The 11,694-nt window shown below is 45.1% G+C and overlaps 1 protein-coding gene across 3 annotated transcripts in view; it reads right to left on the bottom strand.

Annotated features, from left to right (window-relative positions):
* Positions 1-449: 449 nt before the first annotated feature.
* LOC115197300 (ras association domain-containing protein 7) overlaps positions 450-11,694 on the bottom strand; it is a 56,804-nt gene continuing 45,559 nt past the window's right edge. For all 3 annotated transcript variants that reach the window (XM_029758689.1, XM_029758688.1, XM_029758687.1), the window contains 3 exons: positions 4,796-4,970; positions 4,610-4,717; positions 450-783 (listed from right to left, as the gene is read on the bottom strand). In XM_029758689.1, the coding sequence (XP_029614549.1) occupies positions 752-783; positions 4,610-4,717; positions 4,796-4,970 (315 nt within the window). In that variant the 3' untranslated portion in view covers positions 450-751. The remainder of the gene's footprint in view (positions 784-4,609; positions 4,718-4,795; positions 4,971-11,694) is intronic.

The raw sequence follows: 11,694 nt of genomic DNA, 5'->3' as shown, positions 1-11,694 counted from the left end.
AAATACAATATATTCCATTGAGTCCATTTCAGCCATTAGTGTGTTTGACAGGTCATTACAACCATTTCCGGGAAAACGAGAGGCACAAGCAAGAGTATGAAAGAGCCGCAGGAGTCAAATGAAAGTAATCAATCCAGCGAGATTTAAGTGACAAGTAGATTTTGCACCCCTCCAACACAGGATGGCTGAAAGAGATCCTCAAGTATGCGGGGCATGCGCGTTCTACATCATTAAACAGTGCCTCATAGAAAGGGTGACTGGAGTTTTGAGTGAGCATTATTCACTAGCATGTGAAATATTCAGAGTTTGACATCCCAACAGTGGCCCACCTTTGCCATATCTTATTGCATCACTTAACCAGGCCTGTAGATGCAAGTATATATTACGCAACTATGATGTGGTCTTGGGGAGGATTTAACGGTTTCATTCAATCAAAACACAACAGGAAGTTTATCTAACATACAGTGCACAATCTTTTATTATATTTAAATACACAAATAAAGTAATAATTCTCTAGCTAAAGGTTTTCCTAAATAATTGTACATTTCATACATAGGTACTTTGCAGTGTACAGTAGCAAAATGCTATAAATATATTTATGTGCTAGTATATACAGTATGTATATGTGGTAATCTGGAGGATAATAATAATAACAGACTGTAGGTATAAAGACAGACAGGGGTTAAATAGAATATGTGTTGGTGACATTAAGTAAACAGTGAACAACTCCTTGGCCCTGCCGTTCCTTGTTTTATCTCCATGACGACTCTCTGGATGTCACGGCTGCAAGACACACAAAAATTAATTGGGATGATGTCTCCCTTCATTTGGTTTCGAAAACACTTTTCTTGAAAACAATTTTCTTGTTAAGGTGGAAGGAGAGCTTGGTAGATAGAGATTGTAAATCATGCCCTGGGAGTGGGCAGAAGTTGGCCCTAACCACTGATTCAGGGTCAGTTCTTATTTAACCACCTAATGGATTAGGTTAGGGACATCTGATCAAGGATCTGCGGTGAGGCAACTTCTACCTCAAGCATGCTACCTCTATTTCCCCACTAAAGCCAGAGAAACCGCCGAAATACCCCAGCAACCAGGAGGGAGCACACACACGAATAAACCCAACATCACACATACTAGGCCATGGCCATGTTTCAATACTTCTGAAATGCATTGTTCCATTCTCTGTCCTTAGAAGTAATGACTATTCTGAAATATCAGAACTAATGTGAAGGATGCATGTTTTAAGTATTCAGACAGGGCCCATGACCTCACACAGAGGAGAGAAGGGACTGTGCAATACATCTTACAGCACTCTAAGGTCAGGTTCTCTCTTTCTCTATGGAAGTCAAAGGTCGCCAACATACAAGGCAATACGGAAGTAATCCCCCAAACAGAGACAGAAAAAGGCTCTCTGACACAACCAAACACAATTGTATTTTACACTACAGTCAGAATGGTCAGTCATTGAGCCACATTTATCAATTGTAAGCAGCACAAATTTGTATTTTTTTCCCAAAAAATGTCTGCATTTAAATGAGGCCCACTCTTATATACAGAAATAGAGTGGTGACAGTGTAACAGTGTGTTTCTGTTGTGTGTGGAGAACAGGCCTATTGTTCTGCGGGTGGACAGACACCCTGCGTCACTGGACTGACCGGGGGGAGAGAGGGGAGTGGGGGGAAAATCAGGAATAACTCACAGCTGCACCACCCGCCTGGGTGTTACAGTCCAGCTGGAGTAGAGGGAGCAGGAGGCAGAGCTACTGTTAGTCCACAACACAGAGAGAGAGACTGACAGAAACGGAGAGAGAGAGACTGACATAAACAGAGAGAGAGAGAGAGAGACTGACACAGAGAGAGAGAGAGAGAGAGAGACACACTGACAGAAACAGAGAGAGAGAGAGAGAGAGAGAGAGAGAGAGAGAGAGAGAGAGACACTGACAGAAACAGAGAGAGAGAGAGAGAGAGACTGACAGAACAGAGAGAGAGAGAGAGAGAGAGAGAGAGAGAGAGAGAGAGAGAGAGAGAGAGAGAGAGAGAGAGACACTGACAGAAACAGAGAGAGAGAGACTGACAGAGAGAGACACTGACAGAAACAGAGAAAGACTGACAGAAACAGAGAAAGAGAAAGACTGACAGAAACAGAGAAAGACTGACAGAAACAGAGAAAGAGAAAGAGAGACTGACAGAAACAGAGAGAGAGAGAGAGAGAGAGAGAGAGAGAGAGACTGACAGAAACAGAGAGAGAGAGAGAGACTGACAGAAACAGAGAGAGAGAGAGAGAGAGAGAGAGAGAGAGACTGACAGAAACAGAGAGAGAGAGAGAGACTGACAGAAACAGAGAGAGAGAGAGAGACTGACAGAAACAGAGAGAGAGAGAGAGAGACTGACAGAAACAGAGAGAGAGAGAGAGAGAGAGACTGACAGAAACAGAGAGAGAGAGAGAGAGAGAGACTGACAGAAACAGAGAGAGAGAAAGAGATAGTGAGAGAGACTGACAGAAACAGAGAGAGAGAAAGAGATAGTGAGAGAGACTGACAGAAACAGAGAGAGAGAGATGTCAAAAATATAAAACAATTAGAGAGTGTCATTTCCCCAAATTTGAAACCCTTATTCAAGGTTTCAAAGACCTCTCTGATGAGGATAGGCTACCCATCCTGTTGGGGGAGGACGCAGAGAGCTGTGGGTTGGCAGCGCACTACATTGCTGCCTGCCATAAGTTGAGGGACAGTGTCTGACAGACCAATAAACCTGCACATGTCCTCAACTGTATGATTATTGTTATTGTTGAATGTATGGTTATATTGACCGTTGGTTATTGTTGTTACTGTTGTCCCGTTGACAATTTTTGATTCTCATTTATTTTTATATTGTAAATATCCAAAGTAAGCTTTGGCAATATGTACATTGTTACGTCATGCCAATAAAGCGAATTGAATTGAATTGAGAGAGAGAGACTGACAGAAACAGAGAGAGAGAGACTGACAGAACAGAAACAGAGAACGAGACTGACAGAAAGAGAGAGAGAGAGAGAGACACTGACAGAAACAGAGAGAGACTGACAGAGAGAGACACTGACAGAAACAGAGAGAGAGAGAGAGACTGACAGAAACAGAGAAAGAGAGAGAGAGAGAGAGAGAGACACACTGACAGAAACAGAGAAAGAGAAAGAGAGACTGACAGAAACAGAGAGAGAGAGAGAGCTGTGGGTTGGCTGCGCACTACATTGCTGCCTGCCATAAGTTGAGGGACAGTGTCTGACAGACCAATAAACCTGCACATGTCCTCAACTGTATGATTATTGTTATTGTTGAATGTATGGTTATATTGACCGTTGGTTATTGTTGTTACTGTTGTCCCGTTGACAATTTTTGATTCTCATTTTTATTTATTTTTTATATTGTAAATATCCAAAGTAAGCTTTGGCAATATGTACATTGTTACGTCATGCCAATAAAGCGAATTGAATTGAATTGAATTGAATTGAATTGAATTGAATTGAGAGAGAGAGAGAGAGAGAGAGACTGACAGAAACAGAGAGAGAGAGAGAGAGAGACTGACAGAAACAGAGAGAGAGAGAGAGAGAGAGAGAGACTGACAGAAACAGAGAGAGAGAGAGAAAGACTGACAGAAACAGAGAGAGAGACTGACAGAAACAGAGAGAGAGACTGACAGAAACAGAGAGAGAGACTGACAGAAACAGAGAGAGAGAAAGAGAGACTGACAGAACAGAGAGAGAGAGACTGACAGAACAGAGAGAGAGAGAGAGAGAGAGAGAGAGAGAGAGAGAGAGACTGACAGAACAGAGAGAGAGAAAGAGAGACTGACAGAACAGAGAGAGAGAGAGAGAGACACTGACAGAAACAGAGAAAGAGACTGACAGAAACAGAGAAAGAGAGACTGACAGAAACAGAGACTGACAGAAACAGAGAGAGAGAGAGAGAGAGAGAGAGAGAGAGAGAGAGAGAGAGAGAGAGAGAGAGAGAGAGAGAGAGAGAGAGACTGACAGAAACAGAGCGAGAGAGAGAAAGACTGACAGAAACAGAGAAAGAGACTGACAGAAACAGAGAGAGAGACTGACAGAAACAGAGAGAGAGACTGACAGAAACAGAGAGAGAGACTGACAGAAACAGAGAGAGAGACTGACAGAAACAGAGAGAGACTGACAGAAACAGAGAGAGAGACTGACAAAAACAGAGAGAGAAAGAGTGGGGTCGAGAGAGAGAGAGACAGAAAGTAAGGGAAAAAGGGAGAGGGTGGAAAGAAACAGAGAGAGAGAGAAGAGGGAGGGGAAATGCGCATATGAGTAAGATGTTAGCAAAGCAGAGTTGAAAATAATGATTGTAGATGGACCAATATAACAGATAACCAGAATGATCAGATAACCAAATAGCATTAGAGGCGTAAGGGGCAGTCAGAGGACAGCAAAAGGTTAAGGGAAACCTGGGGGGGCTGGGAGGGGGATGGGGGCTCCATGCTTGGACCTCCACCCTTAGTACCAGAACAGATGGGTGTGGTCGCCAGGCATGGCCCAAAAAGTCAAGCTGAGGCAAGGGAAGGCCGGAGTGGGACAGGGCGGGGTAGCGGCAGGTAGTGTCACACATACACACCCTCTGGGTTGAGGCTGGACACCAGCGGGTTCTGCAGGTTGCGGGGGTGTCCCAGGAACTGCTTGGCTGTGGGCCGGGGTGGCGACTCTGAGGGGAGCAGGCCCAGGCCTGGTGGAGAGAGACGGAGGTTAAGGAGGAAAAATCTTCTGAGAGAGAGTGTGTGTGTGTGTGCGTGTGTATCTGTACCTCCGTTCCTGTATCTTTCCTGTAGCAGATGAGCCAGTTCTAGCTGGTCCAGCTGGTCACTGAGGTCTGTGCGTGAATGTGTGTGTGTCGGCAGGACTCCCGCCTGCTGGATGAACTGCTGCAGGTTACACTGCCTCAACTCCTTGTTCAGCTCCTCCAACTCCTCCTGCTTCTCCTGGGGAGGGACACAGAGAGGGGGGAGGACAGTCACACCCAATCCCAGATAGACTCCTAGCCCCTACACCGACGCACTTGATGATTCTATAGGCATAGGTGTTGGATAGGTCTAAAGTTAGGTTTGGGCTTCAATTAACAGATCTCTTCTCATTCTCTTTGTTTATCTCATTCTATTAATATTATACACCATTAGAAATGTGTTTGACACTGAAATGTACATCGGACAGGTTCAATAATATTTGGATTTAGATACATATAATTCAAGAAATGGTGAGATGTTTCTATTGCATGCATCAACTCCTTTGTTTTCTAGGACTACCTCCCAAATATGCAAGCTGGAATATAAATCAACCACAGATACACAGCCAACTGGAAGACATGAAATGTAATTTGCAAGGTTACTTAGGTTACATAATCATTAGAACAAATACAGACTGGCTGATGTTGAGCTTTTAAAGGCTGTAATTCATATTCCCGCCACAAGAGTACAGCAACATCCACAGCATGCATCTCAGAGGTCAGAAGCTCATCATCATTAATGAACAGCCAGCCAGACACCTGCTGTATACATCTAGAAAGCCACTGCTAGCTGCAAATGTGTAACATTCCTGACCATACAGTTCATAAGCTTGTAACGATCAGTAAAGTATGTTTTGACTGTATAGACACACATCAGTTAGAATTTCTGACTTAGAATATGTTGACAACAACAAATACCTAGGTTAGACTGTAAACTCTCCTTCCAGACTCACATTAAACATCTCCAATCCAAAATTACATCTAGAATTGGCTTCCTATTTCGCAACAAAGCATCCTTCACTCATGCTGCCAAACATACCCTCGTAAAACTGACTATCCTACCGATTCTTGACTTCGGCGATGTCATTTACAAAATAGCCTACTCACACTCTACTCAGCAAATTGGATGCAGTCCATCACAGTGCCATCTGTTTTGTCACCAAAGCCCCATATACTACCCACCACTGCGACCTGTATGCTCTCGTTGGCTGGCCCTCGCTTCATATTCGTTGCCAAACCCACTAACTCCAGGTCATCTATAAGTCTTTGCTAGGTAAAGCCCCGCCTTATCTCAGCTCACTGGTCACCATAGCAGCACCCACCCGTAGCACGCGCTCCAGCAGGTATATTTCACTGGTCACCCCCAAAGCCAATTCCTCCTTTGGCCGCCTTTCCTTCCAGTTCTCTGCTGCCAATGACTGGAACGAACTGCAAAAATCACTGAAGCTGGAGACTCATATCTCCCTCACTAACTTCAAGCACCAGCTGTCAGAGCAGCTCACAGATCACTGCACCTGTACATAGCCCATCTGTAAATATCCCATCCAACTACCTCATCCCCATACTGTTATTTATTTTATTTATTTTGCTCCTTTGCACCCCAGTATCTCTACTTGCACACTCATCTTCTGCACATCCATCACTCCAGTGTTTACCGTAATTTCCGGACTATTAAGCGCACCTGAATATAAGCCGCACCCACTGAATTTAAAAAAAGATATTATTTTGAACATAAATAAGCCGCACATGTCTATAAGCCGCAGGTGCCTACCGGTACATGAAACAAAGGAACTTTACACAGGCTTTAACGAAACACGGCTTGTAACAAAAATAAATAGGCTTTAACGAAACACGGCTTGTAACAAAAAATTAGCAGTAAGCTTTAGTTGTCTTTTTGCACTGAGTCAATTCCTCACGCTGCTGTTTCCAACATCTTATCATCGACTCATTAAGACCAAGCTCCCGGGCAGCAGCTCTATTTCCTTTTCCAACAGCCAGATCAATTGCCTTCAACTTGAAAGCTGCATCATATACATTTCTCCGTGTCTTTCCCTCATTAAAATGCAAATCCTTTTCTAACATTTTTGACATGCGTTTTTCTGGATTTTATTGTTGTTATTCTGTCTCTCACTGTTCAAATAAACCTACCATTAAAATTATAGACCGATAATTTCTTTGTCAGTGGGCAAACGTACAAAATCAGCAGGAAATCAAATACTTTTTTCCCCTCACTGTATGGTCCTGTACCATAGCACAACCAGCAAGCAATGGTCCTGTACCAGAGGTGGACCAGCAAGCTATGGTCCTGCACCAGAGGAGGACTAGCAAGCTATGGTCCTGCACCAGAGGAGGACTAGCAGGCTATGGTCCTGCACCAGAGGAGGACTAGCAAGCTATGGTCCTGTACCAGAGGAGGACTAGCAAGCTATGGTCCTGTACCAGAGGAGGACTAGCAAGCTATGGTCCTGTACCAGAGGAGGACTAGCAAGCTATGGTCCTGTACCAGAAGAGGACTAGCAAGCTATGGTCCTGTACCAGAGGAGGACCAGCAAGCTATGGTCCTGTACCAGAGGAGGACCAGCAAGCTATGGTCCTGTATCATAGGACAACCAGCAAGCTATGGTCCTGTACCATAGGATAACCAGCAAGCTATGGTCCTGTACCATAGGATAACCAGCAAGCTATGGTCCTGTACCACCAGAGGAGGACTAGCAAGCTAAGGTCCTGTACCAGAGGAGGAACAGCAAGCTATGGTCCTGTACCAGAGAAGGACTAGCAAGCTATGGTCCTGTACCAGAGGAGGAACAGCAAGCTATGGTCCTGTACCATAAGTGGTCCTACAAGCTATGGTCCTGTACCAGGTAGCAAGCTATAGTCCTGTACCAGGCAGCAAGCTATAGTCCTTCCTCCTTGGAGGACCATTTATATACTGCTCAAAAAAATAAAGGGAACACTAAAATAACACATCCTAGATCTGAATGAATGAAATAATCTTATTAACTACTTTTTCCTTTACATAGTTGAATGTGCTGACAACAAAATCACACAAAAATAATCAATGGAAATCCAATTTATCAACCCATGGAGGTCTGGATTTGGAGTCACACTCAAAATTAAAGTGGAAAACCACACTACAGGCTGATCCAACTTTGATGTAATGTCCTTAAAACAAGTCAAAATGAGGCCCAGTAGTGTGTGTGGCCTCCACGTGCCTGTATGACCTCCCTACAACGCCTGGGCATGCTCCTGATGAGGTGGCGGATGGTCTCCTGAGGGATCTTCTCCCAGACCTGGACTAAAGCATCCGCCAACTCCTGGACAGTCTGTGGTGCAACGTGGAGTTGGTGGATGGAGCGAGACATGATGTCCCAGATGTGCTCAATTGGATTCAGGTCTGGGGAACGTGTGGGCCAGTCCATAGCATCAATGCCTTCCTCTTGCAGGAACTGCTGACACACTCCAGCCACATGAGGTCTAGCATTGTCTTGCATTAGGAGGAACCCAGGGCCAACTGCACCAGCATATGGTCTCACAAGGGGTCTGAGGATCTCATCTCGGTACCTAATGGCAGTCAGGCTACCTCTGGCGAGCACATGGAGGGCTGTGCGGCCCCCCAAAGAAATGCCACCCCACACCACGACTGACCCACCGCCAAACCGGTCATGCTGGAGGATGTTGCAGGCAGCAGAACGTTCTCTACGGCGTCTCCAGACTCTGTTATGTCTGTCACGTGCTCAGTGTGAACCTGCTTTCATCTGTGAAGAGCACAGGGCGCCAATGGCGAATTTGTCAATTTGCCAAATGCCAAACGTCCTGCATGGTGTTGGGCTGTAAGCACAACCCCCACCTGTGGACTTCGGGCCCTCATACCACCCTCATGGAGTCTGTTTCTGACCGTTTGAGCAGACACATGCACATTTGTGGCCTGCTGGAGGTCATTTTGCAGGGCTCTGGCAGTGCTCCTCCTGCTCCTCCTTGCACAAAGGCGGAGGTAGTGGTCCTGCTGCTGGGTTGTTGCCCTCCTACGGCCTCCTCCACGTCTCCTGATGTACTAGCCTGTCTCCTGGTAGCGCCTCCATGCTCTGGACACTACGCTGACAGACACAGCAAACCTTCTTGCCACAGCTCGCATTGATGTGCCATCCTGGATGAGCTGCACTACCTGAGCCACTTGTGTGGGTTGTAGACTCCGTCTCATGCTACCACTAGAGTGAAAGCACCGCCATCATTCAAAAGTGACCAAAACATCAGCCAGGAAGCATAGGAACTGAGAAGTGGTCTGTGGTGTCCACCTGCAGAGCCACTCCTTTATTGGGGGTGTCTTGCTAATTGCCTATAATTTCCACCTGTTGTCTATTCCATTTGCACAACAGCATGTGAAATTTATTGTCAATCAGTGTTGCTACCTAAGTGGACAGTTTGATTTCACAGAAGTGTGATTGACTTGGAGTTACATTGTGTTGTTTAAGTGTTCCCTTTATTTTTTTGAGCAGTGTATATTCATTACATTTTTACTTAACCTTTATTTAACTAGGCTAGTCAGTTAAGAACAAATTATTTTTTACAATGATGGCCTACGAAAAGGCAAAAGGCCTCCTGCGGGGACGGGGCTGGGATTTAAAAAGAAATAAAAAAATATAGGACAAAACACACATCACGACAAGAGAGACACCACAACACTACATAAAGAAAGACAATAAGATAGCATGGCAGCAACATGTGACAACAAAGCATGGTAGCAACATAACATGGCAGAAACCCTACATGGTGGCAGCACAAAACATGGTACAAACATTATTGGGCACAGACAACAGCACAAAGTGCAAGGTAGAGACAACAATACATCACGCGAAGCAGCCACAACTGTCAGTAAGTGTCCATGAGTGAGTCTTTGAATGGAGATGGAGATAAAACTGTCCAGTTTGAGTGTTTGCAGCTAGCGAACTGAAAAGAGGAGCAACTCAGGGATGTGTGTGCTTTGGGGACCTTTAACATTCTCCGTGTCGGAGAATGGCGCGGATGGATAGGGCCGCCATGCTTCAAGCTCTTAGAAAACATTGCAGTATTTTGTTTTTTTAATGTGTTATTTCTTACATAATTAGCCCAGGAATTTTTTGGTGTTATTACATACAGCCGGGAATAAACTTTTGGATATGAGAGTGGGGGTAACTCACCAGCATTACGACCAGGAATACGACTTTCCCGAAACGGATCGTTTATTCGTACCCTCCAGGGCAATTGAACTGATCCCAGAGGTACTCAGAGCAGACTTTTAGTCCAACTCAGGAGGCGCGCACACCATCCACCACTTCCGAATATATTACTTGCTAATGTTCAGTCTCTGGATAATAAAGTTGACGAACTCAGGGCAAGGACTTCCCTCCAGAGAGACATCAGGGATTCTAACATTCTGTTTCACGGAAACATGGCTCTGAACTACAACCTTCTCATACTGTCTGAGTCCGCTCAGACAGTCGGGTTCTCAGTTCATCGCGCAGACAGGAATAAATATATTTCCGGGAAGAAGAAGAGTGGGGGTGTATGTTTCATGATTAACTACTCATGGTGTGATTGTGATAACATACAGGAACTCAAGTCCTTTTGTTCACCTGACCTAGAATACCTCACAATCAAATGCAGACTGTATTACCTCCCAAGAGAATTCTCTTTGGTTATAGTCACAGCCGTGTATATTCCCCCTCAAACCGATACCGCGACGGCCCTCAAAGAACTTCACTGGACTTTATGCAAACTGGAAACCACATAACCTGAGGCCGCATTTATTGTAGCTAGGATTTTAACAAAGCAAATTTGAGGAAAACGTTACCGAAGTTCTATCAACACATTGCCTGTAGTACTCGAGCTGCTAAAACACTCGATCACTGCTACTCCAACTTCCAAGATGCTCTCCCCCGCCCTCCCTTCGGCAAATCTGATCACCACTCCATTTTGCTCCTCCCTTCCTATAGGCAGAAACTTAAACAGGAAGTACCCGTGCTAAGGACTATTCAACACTGGTCTGACCAATCGGAATCCACGCTTCAAGAATGTTTTGATCAGGCGGACTGGGATACGGTGACTGTGTTTATCAGGAAGTGTATAGGAGATGTTGTACCCACTGTGACTATTAACGTCTTGCTTCCGGACAAGCTAAACACCTTCTTCGCCCGCTTTGAGCATAACACAGTGCCACCGACTCGGTCCGCTACCAAGGACTGTGCGTTCTCCTTCTCCGTGGCCAACGTGAGTAAGACATTTAAGCATGTTAACCCTCGCAAGGCTGCCGGTCCAGACGGCAGCCTCAGAGAATGCGCAGACCAGCTGGCTGGAGTGTTTACGGACATATTCAAATCTCTCCCTATCCCAGTCTGTTGTCCCCACATGCTTCAAGATGTCCACCATTGTTCCTGTACCGGAGAAAGCAAAGGTAACTGAACTAAATGACTATCACCCAGCAGCACTCACTTCTGTCATCATGAAGTGCTTTGAGAGACTAGTCAAGGATCATATCACCTCGACCTTACCTGACACCCTACACCCGCCCCAATAGATCCACAGACGATGCAATAGCCATCGCACTGCACACTGCCCTATCCCATCTGGACAAGAGGAAAACCTATGTAAGAATGCTGTTCATTGACTATAGCTCAGCATTCAACACCATAGTACCCTCCAAGCTCATCATTAAGCTCGAGGCCCTGGGTCTGATCTAGAGGTCGACCGATTAATCGGAATGGCCGATTAATTAGGGCCGATTTCAAGTTTTCATAACAAATCGATTTGCCGATTTTTTACATTGTTTTAAATGTTTTAATTTTTACACCTTTATTTAACTAGGCAAGTCAGATTAAGAACACATTCTTATTTTCAATGACGGCCTAGGAACGGGGGTTAACTGCCTTGTTCAGGGGGGATTCGGGGAT

This window comes from Salmo trutta, chromosome 7, assembly GCF_901001165.1.
Source record: "Salmo trutta chromosome 7, fSalTru1.1, whole genome shotgun sequence".
Taxonomy (NCBI): domain Eukaryota; kingdom Metazoa; phylum Chordata; class Actinopteri; order Salmoniformes; family Salmonidae; genus Salmo; species Salmo trutta.
Note: the sequence above shows the minus strand (reverse complement) of the source record. Positions and strands in the feature narration are given on the sequence as shown.